The sequence below is a fragment of the Pecten maximus genome, chromosome 4 (assembly GCF_902652985.1).
Source record: "Pecten maximus chromosome 4, xPecMax1.1, whole genome shotgun sequence".
Lineage (NCBI taxonomy): Eukaryota > Metazoa > Mollusca > Bivalvia > Pectinida > Pectinidae > Pecten > Pecten maximus.
Window position 1 is genome coordinate 44,768,067 of NC_047018.1, and position 17,554 is coordinate 44,785,620.

Consider the following 17,554-nt stretch of genomic DNA (forward strand, 5'->3'; position numbering starts at 1 on the left):
TTCGATTTGTTGCCTTTTAAAACCGGAAGCGGAAACCCGAAATGCCCGCGCATTGTTTCCAACAGCAACCACATTCAACAACTTCAACAGGTATCGATGATACCTTGATTTTAGTGAAAAACCAGCAACTAAGGCAAGTATATTTGCTAGCAGTTTACTAAACTGTATAACCATTATCATCACTTAATGTTTAACGTCATGTTAATGTAATAAATAATCGATTTATGCCTTTAAAAAATGCAAACAGTATTACCAGAATATGGCCGATTGTTTGGTGACAACGTAACGTCAAATTGTGTTTACCTTGATAGGCCTAGATTATTATTGTTTGTATTAATGAAAGATATTGTCACTCTATCATAATAAGCGGAATATATATCACACCGTACTCATGAACTTCACACGAAGGTTTGCGCTTTTACTGGAATGTCAGCAGGCTAATAACTTTTTAAAATCTTGCTACATGCATGCCTATTCCGGATATTTACACATGGATGGAAGGCAGTAGGCCTAGGCTAGAATCTAGTCGTACGGAACAACATATTGATCGAAAGTAGCATTACACGGGAAGAAGACTGGTCAAAATCTTGTGCATTATAAAATTGGCACACTTATACTACAGCTAGACTAAACCACCCAATTATTTCCAATATATCAGATGCAGTTTTAACAATTGTTTTAGTTTTTCATCTCCTACTGAAGTATATCCTATGGTGGTTACTGTACTACAGTAAGGATTTGTGTTGCTAACTGCGTTGCTGGTGATTAGATATTGACGTCATCTTAAATGTTACAGTCTTAAATTTATCATTATATATATTTCTGTATTTGTAATATCTGATTTTATATATTTCATAATTTAGAAGGATATATCTTCCGAATGCAGTAGCAAAAATGTCCATGGTGTGGTCTTGCATTTTCCCCTCTCCCTTACTTATTAAGTACTGTCCCATATGAATACAAATTTGGATATTTCAGCGGATAAGAAGTTGTTTTGCAAACAAACTGTATCTGGGTTGATAGCTTTGCAATAACTTTACTTAAATAATACCCAAGTGTATCTACTGTTTGAAGGATCAAAATGCAAACTTCTGCTATCTATACGACTGAACAATTAGTAAAACATGCTATTCTATCAGCCATTGATACTGTTGATTAAATTTTTGGATACTGAAATGTTAGTATGAACCAGTATTCAAATAATACCCAACACACCTGTATTTTATAGTCATGACTTTCATTTGCATTTTCAGGTTGTGAGAGACAAAAACAAAGATGTCGATAGCAATTGCACAAGCCAAGCACATCTTTGGTCTCAAACCAGGTGTGACTGGCAACATTTGCTATCATGATGAACAGACCATCGTTTACCCCTCTGGGGCAAATTGTATTTTGTACAATATCGACCAAAAGTCACAGAAGTTCATTCCTGGCACGGATAAGAGTGAGGGCATGACAGCATTAGCTGTCAGTCCAAATAGAAGATATGTGGCAATAGCTGAAAAAGGAGAAAAGCCAACAATCACAATATATGATCTTCACAGTCTTCGGAAAAGGAAGGTCCTAAGCTCTCCAGATGTTCAGTCAAATGAATTTGTCAGCCTGGCATTTTCACCAGATTCTAAATACTTGGTTGCTCAAGGTGGAAAACCAGATTATACATTGCTGTATTGGACGTGGGAGAAATCAAAAGTAATGGCTGTCACAAAAACATCGAATCCCCAGACCAATCCACCAGTTTATCAGGTAAAACAAACATTCAAGTAACCTTTTATAACAAGGTAGATTTCCTAAACTTCTAAAATAAAATTATTTATCAAATCAGGATCTAGATGATGATTTGCTTGTGATTTTCATAACAGTGTCTTATAACTGATTGTTTTTCAATGAGAAAAAGGTGTTTTCTGTAATGTTTAATGTAACCAAATTCTATACTTTATACTTATGATCATGTATAGTGATACACTCTTGAACAAACTTTGAATTTTTCACTCTTTTTGGTATCATTTCTGATCATTATGATTTTGTTTTATGCAGGTTAGCTTCAATCCTCAAGACAACACTCAGTTATGTGTTGTTGGAAATGGCATCTTCAAGCATTTCCGCTACAGTGAGGGAAACCTCAAAACTTTCAACTTTCAAAAGATGGAGCCACAAAACTATCTCTGTCATGCCTGGGTTTCTGAAGAACGTATCATTGTCGGAACTGATACTGGGCGACTGCTTCTGTTTGAAGCTGGTGAATTGAAAAATGAATTTAATATCGGAGCTCAACAAAGAGAGGCTGGGTAAGTGTTTGAGACAATATTATATAATCAGCAGGATAGTGCATATATGTTATGATTGAGACAGCAGCTCATCATTGAGACAGTATATTATTACTGAGACAGTATGTCGTCATTGAGACAGCAGTATTGTTGAGACAGTACATAATATTATTACTGAGACAGTATATTATTAATGAGACAGTATACACCATTGAAACAGTATATTATTTATTCCATTATTATTTTCATTTTTTACTTTTTGTTTTATAGAGGATATGAAATATTACAAGGAAAGTAACATATTCAGATCTAAAAATTAATTGATCTGTAATTATAATAATGTTGTAGTTATTAACTTATTTATGAAATATAAATTTCAGAAACTTAAAACAATTTCAAAGTGTTTTTAATATGCATTTTTTGTCAACATTTAGACGTTCAAATGAAGGAGAGGAGGTTTCCACGATCCCAGTCATTCCACAAGTTTCGGCCATAGTGGCCTACTCAAAGGGGTTCGCTTGCTCCTGTGGGCCTGGTACTGTACACTTGTTTGAGAAAACAGATGATAAAGATTTCTTCAAGAAAACAAGAGAAATCAAGGTGAGATAGCACCTGGATCATCAACATAATTATAGAATTAGTCTCAATGTCATTAAAAGGAGGTGGCACAAATGGGTATCTTCTTAGTTTATCAATCACTGAATATTGTTGAATTATCTTCAGTATAAAAAATTCCAGGTCTTTATCCTCCAGAAGGCCTTAAGCTATTCATTGAAATCTCAAAAAACAGACTCTTTAGATGAGATATGTACATTTCTTATGTTAGATGCTTACATTCAAAAACAAAACAAGCAAAAATTAAAAAAGAAAGAAAAACAATCTGTGTATACTGACATACAATTTTTTGTTCAGATCCCACCAGACAACAACAGTGCTGACCCAGCAAAAGCCCAACAACAGCTGATAACATGTCTGACGGTCAGTCCGTCCGAGGAGACCCTTGTGGCTAGTACAGACCTCAGCCAGCTTTATTACCTAACACTGCCAAGTGCTGACCTTGGAAAGGTAACAAAAAATATTTACAAAAGAACTTTTTTATATTAAAGAAATCTAACATAGCTGTGTTAGAAAAGTTTAATTTCAAAATAATGATTGGCAAAAATTTCACTTTTTTGTTTTTTTAATTTCAAGATTTTTTGTGAATTTCTATCGTTTGAATCATATTCTTATATAGAAAATGCGCATTTATCTGTCAAATTGATTAGCAATCATTATAGATTTCTCTCATGCAGGTTTAGTGAATTATGAACTTTAGAACAAAATATTTTCCCACTTTTTTATTAATTTGAACATCTAATCAATTACTTGCTGATACATTATGCCTGTCGTACAGAGTGAGGGAGATCAGGCTCATTTTGAGGTGCTCGCCCAGTCCTTCCATTACGGTCAAATCACAGGGCTTGATGTTTGTATTAGGAAACCTCTGATCGCCACAAGCTCCCACGACAGATCTGTTCGCATCTGGAACTACGAGAACTGGTAAGCACTAGTACAACCAAAGCATAAAATATCCATGTTCCTTTACAGAGAATATCTTCATTAGGGTTAGAGGGTGTAAATATTTTCTCAAAAAGTTTTGAATCTGTGCTCAAAATCTAAACTACCCAATGAAACTCAGTAATATCGACCAAAAAATAAATATTTAAAAGAGATTCTGGGATCAGAAACGAAATTAACAAACAATGACTAGAATTGATTTTCTTTTTTCACTCAGTTCTGTTATTTTGGTAAAAATCAATGATGTCATGGTATTTGGTAAACAAATTTAAATAGTCATTCATGTTCAAATAAACTGCTTTCTCTTGCAAGAATCTATTGTAGAATTGAAAAATAAAGTGTTCATTTAGATTTACAAGGGCAGTCACATGTGAAGATAGATGAATTTTGTCCTCTGTTATGATCTAAATCATCTTTTACAGTAACTTGGAGTTGTATAAGGAGTTCGCTGAGGAAGCATACAGTATTGCCCTCCATCCATCCGGTCTGTACATCCTAGTTGGCTTCAGCGACAAACTCCGTCTGATGAACCTCCTTATCGATGACATCAGGACCTTCAAAGAATTCACCATCCGAGGATGCAGAGAGGTAGAATTTTTGTTTTTGTGTATGATTGACATCATTTTTATATACTGTAAACGTGGTTATTTTCGAGGGGGGTTAATTTCGCGATTTCGATATGCAAACTATACGCATTGGGGTAATTTTCGCAATCAATCCACATTCGTTTGTAGTTTGTGATTGTTGCAAATTGATATCAAAATAATACATGTGGGGGAAATTTTCGCAATCAAAAGGACTCTGTGGAATTAGCGTAAATTTCCCCCTCGCGTAAATTTCCACATTTACAGTATTTGAAAATTGACATGTCCGAAAAAAATAATGCAGGTCAATTTTTTTTTTAATAATTCAAAATGGATCAATTCAGCTTTAAAAAACAATAGTAGATTACTTGTGACATGTGCTGACAATTATCATTCCTTGTCTGCCGCAGTGTGGCTTCAGCAATGGTGGCCATTTGTTTGCCGCGGTGCACAGCAATGTGATCCAGATCTATTCCACCTCCACGTTTGAAAATACCTCGAACCTGAAGGGTCACAACGGTAAAGTGCGATCGATTGTGTGGAGTGCTGACGACAGCAAGATGGTGTCTTGTGGTGGGGACGGTGCCGTTTACGAGTGGGAGACCTACTCTGGGAAAAGAGTTGGAGAGAGCGTCCTTAAATCTTGCGGTTACACTGGAGTTGCAGTTACACCAGACGGAAAAGCCACTTTTGCTGTCGGTTCAGACAAAACCTTGAAAGAGATTGCAGACTCACAGGTAAATGCTGCTATATTTTAATTTGATGATTCATGTATTTCAGAGAATGAAAATCGGCAATTCTTATCTAGATCAATTTTAGTAATATTCATTTGATACAATGATTATGTTCAAGAAGTCTAATTATGAATATATCTATCAAATCTGTGATCGCCCAGTTTATTTGAGATCAGCAGATTCAATAGAAAACACATTTAAGTGCATATATATCATGCATGTCGTGATATCGATAGGAATATTCATGTCTTTCAGTTTGAATTTTTAAAAATATAAAAATTATCAGGTGTTTTTCTTCAGAAAGAAAAGAGTTCTTTTCCAAATACATTTATTGATTGTAATTTTCATTCATTCATTCATTCATTCATTCATTCATTTATGATTATAATTTGTACTAATTGATCTATTTATTAATTATGATTTACTGATAATTACAATTTTTATTCATTTATTTAAAACAATTATTCTCATTATAGGTTTCATTATTTTAATAAATTACCAAGTATTTTTGACAATTATTCATATTGAAAGTTTATTATTTAAAAATTGTAGATCCTGCGTCAGATTGAAGCAGGGGAAATGACATTGAGCAGTGTGGCGTTGTCCCATTCTGGCCGCATGTTGTTCGCTGGTACCGTCAAAGGAACACTGTGGTCATTGAAGTTCCCTCTGAATCCCCCGGGAGAATGGACAGAACATTCTGGTCATGGCAGCCAGATCACCAAGGTAACGGCAGCATCTCATAATGTGAAAGTACAAAGTATTGAAATAGTTATCTAACAAGGAAAACATGCTTTCCTCACATAGTAATAATATATCAAAGTTATGCTTATGGCTGAAGAAAATCAAACAAAAGTTCAAATGTCATAACTACATGTATTTGAAGCAAATATCTTAATATTTAATGTATCTAGATTAACATGTTTATCAGATCATAACAATTGTTTTCCTTTCTTTTTTTTTTCAAAATTTATCTTATTTGATATTAAAATTGTTAAATGTTTTAATTATATGACTGATGGAAAATTGACTTTGTTTCGGTTAATATCGCAATTTTTGGGTTAATAGATATCCATATTCACCTCAACCAAATGCAGTTGTATAATATTACAAAAGTTAAAATCTGGATTATATCATTTTCTCTCAGATGAAGATCAGCTATGACGACCAGTACCTAGTTACGGTGTCTGAAGATGCTTCCGTCATCCTCTGGAAGATTCAGGATAAAGAGGGGCGTGGCCTGAAACGGGACAAGGAAGTCGGCTGGGCAGAGGAGATCCTAATCACTAAAAGTGACCTGGAGGAAAAGGTAATCACCAGATGTAGATTTATTTGGTCAATGATAATAGTCTGAAAAAATATACCACAGTTGGGAACATGTCTATATACTCAAATTAAAAAACAGAAAAAAAACATAACGTTCTTTTGCTTTTGCATTTAAAACAAATAAAATGAAATAGCAATTCTTGATATAGAAATGTGAAAAAAAATAGGTTTCATTCTTTTTTTATCGATGTCACTCACAAATTTGCTATAAATAAATGGAATTTAGCATGTTATCAAAATTTTATGAACTACAGTTTAAAGAAAATTCACATTGACTTTGTGTTTTATAGAACACAATGATGAGTGATCTAAAGACCAGAAATGATGAACTTAAGTTGGAGAACGATTACCAGCTACGTCTGAAGGACATGAATTATAACGAAAAGATCAAGGAACTGACTGAGAAATTTATCCAGGAAATGGAAGCGTTGAAAACGAAAAATCAGGTAAGCAATTAACTCAAGCATTTAAAATTTACTGTGATTATAACAAATATTTTTACTCTGATCAACAAAACTTTCATGGAATATCTTTAATATTTTTTTTTTTCTTATTCTAATATATTTGGTATCTCAATATTTTTGATATATCAATTGTATTCTCTATAATGGAAAATAATTAGTAAGACCTAAATTCATTAGTCAAACCTTGAATGGATATTTAGATATATCTGAAAAATGTCACTTTAAAATTTAAGGTAATTTCCTCTTGAGTCTGATTATAGTGACCACTTTTCCTGTTATTACAGCATTGATGTATAGTTTTTCAATATGACTGCTTCATTCTATGATTTTTTTAAAGGTTTTCTTTTTATGTTTGATTTTCACAGGTCCTGAAGACAGACAAAGATAAGGAGGAGGCAAAACATGAAGAAGAAATGAGGGAAGTTATGGACAAACACACTAAAGAACTCCAGGATCTCGGTAAGACATCCTCTACAGCAATCATTTATTGCAATCAAAACTTTACACAGGGATTCTTCTAAGTTGTCAATTATCAATACATTTTAAAAAATAAGAAAATTAATAAGAAAAATATGTAAATGATTTTGTCTGTAAAAACATTCTCAGCTCCTGTAGATATTTTCAAATCAGGAATTTGTTTTTCCAGAATATACTTTTTTTTCCGACTTTGAAAGATTTTATATTATAAAAGAAAGATATGGAGCTATTAAGACAAAGACTGATAAAGCCTGAACGGCCTTTTGTTTTCATTTTCACATCTGTTCTTGTTTTCATCTCATCATCTAATTTTCAATCTACAGAATCTGCCAATAACCAGAAGTTGATGTTGGAGTACGAGAAATTCCAGGAACAACAGAGTAAGACAATGAAGATGCAGGAGGAATATGATCGTCTCCTGCAGGAAAAAGAGGAAAGTAAGATGAGAGCAATGGAGGAATTGACAGAGTACTACGAGACGAAACTTCAGGAGAAAACCACTCAACTGGAACAGGTATGGTTTGAATTCTTTCATGAAAGTTAAAGCATTTCTCTGAAATTGACAATATTAGTGTTGAATTTGAATAATTTCATCAGTGTCAAGTCTTAATACCAGTGACATATAGCATCATTAAATGAGTTTTATCAATTTCAAATTACATTTATTCAAGTACAAGATTCTATTCCTCACTTAACTTATATTTATGAGAAAATAACGAAAACTTTTAAATCTATTTCATTACCAGAGTGACAAATTTTGATATGGACAGACCATTTTTCATTACCAAGACAACAATGATGTCATTTATTTTTTATGAAGTCATATTAGTGTTATTTATTACACGTCATAATATGACATGGGAGTATTACAGAGTAGAACAGGTAAATGATAAGATAAATCATTTCAACAGAAGAAAGTATATGATACCCCATGTAATAACATTGATGAACAGTTTTAAAAATTTGAAGTATATTTCTTAGAAAAAATATTTTATGAATACGTTTCATTCTGATGCTGTATGACATTGTCTAAATATACTAGGCTCATGATGAGGCCAGACAGTCACTGAAGGAATATGAGGAGACGAAGAAACAGATTGAGGAGGACGCTGATCGGGAAATCCTCGACATCAAGAATAATTATGAGATCAGACTTCGTGCTGAGAAGGAGGACAACATCAAACTTAGAGGAGAAAGCGGCATCATGAAGAAGAAGGTAAGAAGAAAAGAAAGACGAGAAAAAAAACCTGAAAAAAATGAAATGAGTAAGATAAGTAAGAAAAAATGGACATCCATGTTACATCAGAAATCCAGCAAAATATCTTTTATATTCAAAAAATATACAAATTCAGACAACATAGAACTGGTCCAGGAGTATTTAATTTATAATGCTCCAATATAGTCCTTAATTTAATATTATGCATTATTTTTTTTTTACAACCTCTACAAATAGTAAATATTTTGGAAAATTGGCTACATATTCTGAAAATTCCCTTGTTTAAGGAATCGTACAATCTTTATACAAACAGATCAAGTTCTGATATATGACTGTATATTAATCTAAGGCACCATTGTTTATTTAGTTTACAAGTCTACAAAGAGAGATCGATGACCACAAAGAGGAAATTAAGAAATTCCAAGCGGAGACTCAGAAACAGACAAATGTGATTCGTAATATGGAAAAGGACATCATGGGTCTGAAGAAGGAGATCCAGGAAAGAGACGATACCATCCAGGACAAGGTAAGTGACAGGATGTTTGGGAGGAGGTGGGAGGGGGATGTTAGACTCAGAATTTCCTAATAGTTTATATACATGTATATAAAAAAAAAAAAACAGAAAATTTTACATACAAATCTGATAACTGTTTCAGAAATTGATACCATTTTTTAATGATTAAAAAACATGTTTTAAGTATTTAATATACATATTTTCAGACAGATTGCGCTTTTATTTTAACAAATTTTCAACCCAATTTGCCATTTCTCTTCAATTTTGAACAGTAATAATGTAAATGATTATTGATGAGAAAAAAATGACATTTTTGAGAACAGCAACTGATAATATTTTGACAACCCTTTTGTAATTTGATTACAGGAAAAGAGAATCTACGACTTGAAGAAGAAGAACCAGGAATTGGAGAAGTTCAAGTTTGTGCTCGACTACAAGATCAAGGAACTGAAGAAACAGATCGAGCCCAGGGAGAACGACATCAAGAGAATGAAGGACCAGATTCAGGAGGTAAAAATATTTCTATTGTTTGGAAAAAACAAATATTTACATAGTTCAAATTTTTACAAAGTACAAATTTTTACAAAGTTCAAATTTTCTGAAATTCTGTGGGGAAAATGTTACTTAACTTAGAAGGAAAATGGTGGCTTTATGGAATTATTTTCTTTACCTTTGTGTATTTACCTGGTTGTCATGGTTACAGATGGAGAGCGAGCTCGAGAGATTCCACAAACAGAATACACAGCTGGAGCTTAGCATCAAGGAGCTCACCCAGAAACTCCGTGCCACAGACAAAGAGATGCACCAGGAGAGGCAGAAGGTAGGTCAAAGGTCATTGTATTGACCTTTTACGACACAAGGTCATGGGCAAAGATACTTCATTTAGAACATGAATTGTTTTGTAACATGAATTATAGAGGTTATTACATTTAACTGTTTAACAGACATTTCATTAAAAAAAGATTAAAGATAAAATTAAACTGTATTTCAAAGAATATTCTTACTGCTAATATTTTCATTTTAGCACTCGAATCCGTGCAGTCAATGTTTTGCTAATGTAATGATCCAGATTACGGCATAGATAAATTTACAAGTCTACCAACTAGTATCTGTGTTCTAGAAAAAAAATTAATTGATGCTTCAATTAAAAAGCAACATTCAGGACAGTATTTTAAACACACACACAAAAAACAAAAAAAAACGCTGAAATAATATTACCACTAAAATTTGTACTCTTGCAATATACATCCCTGTATACATATCTTAAGATGAGAGTTTATCTGTTTTGTAGGTGCGTGATGTTGAGGCAGTGGTGAAGAGATTTAAGACAGATCTACACAACTGTGTAGGCTACATACAAGACCCGAAGATGTTGAAGGAGAGTATCAAGGCACTGTACTCCAAACATGTTCAGGAAGATGTGGTTAGTATACCCAAACATTTACCAATTATGTATAGACCTTGCTTGAGGTCAGTGTTTAATAATCTGCCAGGTCGTTATTACACCATATTGACCGAACCAAAAGTCTTTAGTTTCTATATTAGATAGGAACTTGTTTTGAAAACTGAAAATTGAATTATATTTATCTTCATTATAGAAAATTTACATTGGGGCATTGTAACATCACAATGATTATGACATCATAAAGGCAATATTGACTTGGTGTTTCTAAAAATAGAAACATGCGGTTAACATCACAAAATATTAACCTCCACATGACTTGGCCATTGAGAATGGAAGAAAGTTGAACCATATCTAATATATATTCATATCAACCTCAACACTTATCTTATACTAATAATATCAGAATGAACCAAAACAATTTCAAAAATAGAATTCAAAATATCATTATGATGTATTACTTGTATTTCTTGTAAAACTTTTATAAAAGTGGTACTGTACAAAAAAGATAGTATACTGAATATTTTTTTCTCCTGCAGACTGAATCTGCCAGTGTGGACGCTGATATACAGAAGGAATACAGCAGGCAACGTGAACATCTGGAACGATCTGTAGCCTCTCTCCGCAAAAAGCTTTCCAAGGATTCAGAAATCCACAGAGCGGACAATGTTAGGATTATGCAGGTAGGTTAAATCTATATTTAGATAAATAATATTGTAATTAGAATTAAAAAAAATATTAAAAAGATTAATGTGTTATATCTAATAATAATTTTTTTTTGAAAGGAAATAACATTTACCAAAAATTTTAATTTTATGAAAGCAATGTTTTTAAGAACCTTTACATTTTTTTCAGGAAAATGTGTCTTTGATCAAGGAAATTAATGACCTGCGTCGTGAGCTGAAGATAGCCAGGACGCAAATTCACGACCTTGAGGCGGCCATGGGACTCCACAGCAAGAAGAACAAAAACGACACCGCAGCAATCGCTGCCATCACGGCCAAAGGACCAAGTGCTCTTATGGAAAAGGACATGGAGGAGAAAACTAAAATTATTGAAATGCAGAAGATAGAAATTATGCGTTTACGTTCTGAGATGTCCGACTTGGATTTGGGCTCTCGACCTCCGTCATCGCATCGTCTCCCACCCATGCAATTAGTGTCATGATCACACAAACGTTTGACTCTAGTGAAAGGAGAATTCTGTGATCTTACTTAAAGTTCGCAAGGGATATTGATAAAAAATAGACTGCAAGAACCCCTGCGTAGAACATTCACATATTCTCAAAAACTGTGCTTTGTTTTCTAAAATAAACACTTTCTGATAGAAATCTAAATTGATTTTGAAGCAAGAATCGTGGAAAACCCTGCTGAGATTCTGAATCCTATGTTTCATACCGTAAATATTCGCGTATAGTGCGCACTTTTTTTCAAAAATTGACAAGTGAAAAAGACCACTGCGCACTATACGCAAGTACAAGCCTTTTCCCAGTCAGAATGAATGTGATTTGACCGAGTTTTGTGATCGTTTCCTTTCACAGCAGGATTGATTTAATACTTATATATATATATATAACATATATAAAGCATTAAGAAAGTAATAGTTAACAAATAATCAAAGAAATGAATAGTTATTTTAATGTTTAATTCCTTGAAATTGTGTATTTATCAGCAATTACGTGGATTTATCTAAGTCGATCGTGAGCCACATGTTCCGTACACATACGATATCTCACTTGAGGATGTTCCCGTATTCAGGTCCAAAACGATGTATAACATCTCAATTAACATCAAACAAAACTTGAAATGATATAGCAGTACTTAGTTATTTCATACTTCTAAATTAATCACCTTATAAATCCAGAATGTTGCCAGAAACTGATACCGTTCAACTTGTTTATTTACGGAAGCTGAAACAGCACGCATGCGCAATTAGGCACGGGTAACACTAATGCCTTGATCTCGTGCGGCAGTCACTGACCAACTGGCCATAAAAAAATATGATAAGACTGTGAAAACTACCAGGGTACTCTTATTTATCGTCTTCACTGTAGATGTATCCTTTACACATGTTAATTCATTGATATAAAAGTTGTGACCAGCACGACGACTGCAGACTTGTTTCCGTACTGTATACAAAATGGCGGCCTGTGTAACATTACGTAGCAGTCAGCTTACTAGTCAATCTTGTTATAATTGAGCTTAATAAGCTTTGTATGTTCGTGGACAGATACCACAAGAGATCATACCTGCGTGAAAATCACAAGGTAATTGAGGGTAGGATTAATTATTTTGTTGGTACAACAGCGTCGATGGGACCTAGATGGGACCGCTACAATTTGCAAGCTGACTAGGCCTGTGGCGGTATAATGTAAACAACCTGTCAATCCAATGTGTCAAATCTGACCGGTGATTCCAATTAAATGTGGTACATTGTAAATAATCTTTCATAAGGTACAACTTCCTATCATCTTATGCTTTAGAATTCATCTACCGCTCAGTTGAAAATTGAAAAAAAAAATTGTTAATTTTTTTTTTTTTGAAAATGAACCTCAAAAACGTACCTGCGCACTATACGCGAGTGCGCACTATACCCGAATATTTACGGTAATTATACAAATTATTGTGCTCATCATGCAAAGCTGCTAATTTCAGGAAAATTTGCTACGTTGAATTATTTAAAGTATCTGTCCCTTTTTATAAAAAAAAAAATGTGAAAAATATATATAAATATAAAAATTGTTTGCTAAACATAAAGTTAGCAAAACTACAGTGATTTTTGTCTAAATTCTATTTGTTTACAGAAATCTGCTGACAAGACACTATTTAGCTGTATAAATTCATTTCCACAGTTAGGAATGATATTTTTGCAAACACATAGTGGTATTCTTTATGAAAAAGACTCTCATACTACTTAAAGTATAGATATTTGATATCTCTACATGATAATCCCCGAGATGTCTGGGTATATTTGTATTTTTGATCTTTTATTAAAATGACAGGTTTCATTTTGACTGTGATAATACATGTTTAGAGAGTATATGTTGTATTTCCAGAGTTTCAATTTATATACATTTTACATGAAGAATTTAGTCCATGTCAACAAATCTAATATAGAAAATCTGAATTATTTAAAATTTCCTCATGGGATCTAAAAATTGAAAATGCTTTATATATTCTAAAATGGCTGTGATTTGTCTGAGCACTTTCGAAGTTTAACTAGTCTATATGACCATCTGTTTGGATGTGGAGAAAATATTTTCAGAATCCCTCCCAAGATTACAGTATTTATGTAAATTTTGTACATATGCCTTTATTTAGCATTTACAGTAGACTACAAACTTTGATGTGGTTACACTGTAAAATCATGTGAAATCTGTGATAATCTTATGTATAAATCATTTAATAAAAGTAAATACACAGTTGAAAGTTTTTCTTCATATTTTTGCTAATATTGCCCCTACATCAGATTCAATGCAAGACAATGTTGACTTTACGTGAATGAATTGTCGATGTGACGTCATTGTATTTTTGCCGTGACGTCATTAATTGTATTGTTGCCGCGACTCTTACAACATTCTGGAGAACGTGCAAAGAGCATGTGTAGCTTGTTTCAACACTAGGGTGAGAAAAGAAAATCTCACGCTGGTAAAATTGTGGATATCGATGTCGCACGGGCTAGGGAAAGACAGTAGCGTACAACGTCATCATTTTATGTAGCGTAGCCTCATCGCAAATTGATAACGTCATCAAGTACAGCAAGGGAGGAAAAATAATCAAACATACAAGTTACAAGAATGTTTTGTCTATATTCTTATACATGTACATAAATAAGAAACAGTAGCTCTGAAGAGCTATTATTTCGAGTAAAGGGAGAATGAATTTAGCGTATAAAATTGCAAACAACCTCAAGCACAATGGCATTAATAATAAAAACAAATATTTAACTGAAAAAAATGTAAGAAAATGATAACAGTTAAAAAATGACCAGTTGTCCTACTGAAAAATGGTGTGAAAACATGGAATAGTTGCTGAGTGAGTCGTCCAGGGTGTCGAGTAGTCTGGGGAAAAACCGGAAAAGAAGGTTTCAAGTTTCAAGTTTTTTATTCAAAAAATACAATACAGCATATAAGTTATACAAATACTTAATATAAGAATTATACTGAACATACGATGGCGGAGGATATTTCCTTACATTACTAAATACAATTAAATTAAATGAACAAACTTTATCTTAGTTACTAACCACAGATTCATAAGACATTTTCTTTTATCTGTTGCTTGCATCAATAAAAAAAATGCTTAAAGTTTTAACATTTTTGCTTGAAAATAATTCTATAAGCTTATAAACACTCGGATGTCTATAATGATATTTTTATAAGCTTAACTCTGAATAAACTGGACATAGTAGAATAAAATGCATTTCGTCTTCTACATCATTTTTGTTACAGACTGTACAAATTCTTTTGCTTCTCGGAACAGCATTATAGCGTCCGGACTCAATATAAAGAGGATTGTGCATGCATACGAAATTTACTTAATATTTGTTTGGTTTTGGAATAAAAAGATTTTTTTCAAATGATATTGAATTTCAAAGCTATCAATAAGGTATTTATAAATTTGACATTTTGAAGAATTATCCAATGCATTATGTTACTAATTCCCGAATAAATATATCATGCAGGCGTTGCATATATGTTTTCAAAAACTGTTTTTCATGATGTGCATTTCGAGCAATCCAAACATAGTTAAACCCATGTCTACATAACTCTTTTTTTATCTCATAGACCCAGTTTAATTTATACTTAGGTTTTCTGATATTAAGCTCAAACCGAGCATCATAGCACGACTTTGATATACAATTATCTTTTCCTATCAACTTTAACCAATATTTAATGATCATTATTTTACGATGTACATGTAAAGTATATCTACCAGTCTCAGAATACACCATGGAGCTATTGACTGTTTTCTTCACGTTTAGTAGTCCTTTAAGGAATAAAAGATGCACAGATTCTATTTTTGGTGCTGGGTGGTGACCCCACAGCTCACAACAGTAATTAAATATACATGCTACATATGTATCAAATAGTGATAATTTAGTTTCAGCATTAAGCATATAATTTCTAATTCTACTTTTAAGAAGATAATACGTTTTTCTTCCCTGTGATGCTTATGTTTTCTGTGCCATGGTAAATCTTCCGTTATAATTAAAGACTAGGCCCAAATAACAAGTATTATCAACTCTCTTTATTCTCATCTTGAAATTTCCAATGCTCATTGGGTTGCAAGCGCTTTCTCGTTTTAAAAACAACTATTTTGGTGTTTTTTTTCTGTATTAACAGTTAAACTCCATTTATTAGAAAACAGTTGGCAAACAATCTAACTGTCCAGGGCCCAGTTGTTCAAAAGGTGATTAGCTTAATCACTTGATGAGTGAAATTTTCATTTCACATTTGTTGCAAAACCTGTCAGTACATCATCTTTAAATTATGCCAGATGGGACTGGCTTTCATGCCATTGTGGCATACTTTTAGCCTTTAGTTGAGTGTTCGCCATTGTGAGGAAGGCTTTGGGTTCTGTCCCCTAGCCGAGACGTACTAGAGTCTTCAAAAATGGTAGTTGCTGCTCCTGCTTAGCGCTCAGCATACAAGGAGTGGGACGACTGGTTCACCCGTTGTCAGTATAATGTGACCGGGTGGGGTGTCCTGCTGGGTGCCTTCGGTAATATGCTTCAGTGAGGTAGCACTATAAATCAGCAACAGTTCCGGCCTATCACAAGGAGACATAATACAAACATACAGCAGCCTCCCAAAACACACATACGCACTCATCACACGCATGCATATCGCACGCACGGGAGGCCGTCCTTAGATGACCTTAGTTGTTGATAGGACGTTAAACAAATAAAAGCAAAGGAAGTGTTCGAACCAGTAAATTAACTTGTTTGATTCCCTTTCTAAATCATATTCTATAACATGCTTGTCTCCATGTGTGTATACTTATTAAAGTATTATCGTCAGCTTAGTCATATAAAATACCAAACTTTTATAGTAGTAAAAATGTCATTTATAAAAACTTTTGAATAAAAGGGGTCCTATGTTTGACCCTGAGGCACCCCTTCGTTAGCCGATCCAGGGCCCCCGGCGAATCCGCAACGTTCTATCGGATGATGAGATGATGAGGACCACAGTCCCTCTCTCAAGCCGTTAGGCCCGCAGCTCCTCCACTAAGGGATAATGAGGGAGACTGTGAAATAACTTTGAGAGACCCTTAAGTATAGCACCGACCAACTTATTCTCATCCAATTTATTCTCATCATATCCGTCATCATATACGCCAGTCCTCCGTGAGACGCAACAGAGTGAACTGGTACCCAACCTAGTCCCAAGGACATCTAGGAAGGGGTTGAAATTATTTAGAAAGTAACTGTATAATTGGTCATGTAGACCCATAGAAATGGCTGTCAGTATACGGATTGATCTGTAGTTGGCTTTGTTTAAAGGGTCTTTGTTTTATTTTATTTTGCTTTGTTTAAGGGATCTTTGGGGTTTTTTTTGTTATTTTTTGTTGTTGTTATTTTTGTTTTTGTTTTGCGTTTTGCGTTTTTTTTGCTACATGGTTCTACGCCGTGGACAGGGATATATATATATATATCAAATTCCATTTTTTTTTCAGAGAGCGTTATTCTCCAGTCTACAAACTATAAGATGCCATTGAATTCATAGGAAAGGAACGAAATTCAGCATCAGTTTGAATTTTCCACTGTCTCATCATATTACATGGAACCACCAAGAAGAAACAATCTTCTGAACTTTAAATCAGCGATTGAGGGGATGGTGTCATTGATAATAACATAAGGTAAAATAATCAGTTATGTGAAACTCGTTTATTTTTAAGTCCCGCTTTCGGCTCTCTTGCCGCTAAGGGGAGGTAACCAATGGTATCCTGTAGAAATAACTGTATATGAGAAGGATAAAACAGCTGTATGACGTCTTTAACATCACCGACGAG

General features: G+C 33.7%; 1 protein-coding gene across 1 annotated transcript; it reads left to right on the forward strand.

The window, feature by feature from the left end:
• Nucleotides 1-47: 47 nt before the first annotated feature.
• Nucleotides 48-13,969, forward strand: LOC117326212 (cilia- and flagella-associated protein 57-like). Its single transcript, XM_033882868.1, has 21 exons — nt 48-133; nt 1,254-1,746; nt 2,038-2,288; nt 2,702-2,867; nt 3,180-3,332; nt 3,661-3,806; nt 4,247-4,412; nt 4,819-5,145; nt 5,695-5,868; nt 6,290-6,451; nt 6,759-6,914; nt 7,298-7,391; nt 7,733-7,923; nt 8,452-8,625; nt 8,993-9,151; nt 9,506-9,649; nt 9,843-9,959; nt 10,431-10,562; nt 11,081-11,224; nt 11,397-11,935; nt 13,149-13,969. Exons 2-20 carry the CDS (start codon nt 1,276-1,278, stop codon nt 11,706-11,708), a joined length of 3,639 nt encoding a protein of 1,212 aa, XP_033738759.1. The 5' UTR covers nt 48-133; nt 1,254-1,275; the 3' UTR covers nt 11,709-11,935; nt 13,149-13,969.
• The last annotated feature ends 3,585 nt before the right edge of the window (nt 13,970-17,554 follow it).

Bases quoted from the DNA above. Each gene is read 5' to 3' on its own strand.
- LOC117326212 (XM_033882868.1), top strand. From the start codon at position 1,276: ATGTCGATAGCAATTGCACAAGCCAAGCACATCTTTGGTCTCAAACCA. The intron at 5,869-6,289 runs GTAACGGCAGCA...ATTTTCTCTCAG, and splicing joins ATGGCAGCCAGATCACCAAG to ATGAAGATCAGCTATGACGA. The intron at 8,626-8,992 runs GTAAGAAGAAAA...TTGTTTATTTAG, and splicing joins GCGGCATCATGAAGAAGAAG to TTTACAAGTCTACAAAGAGA.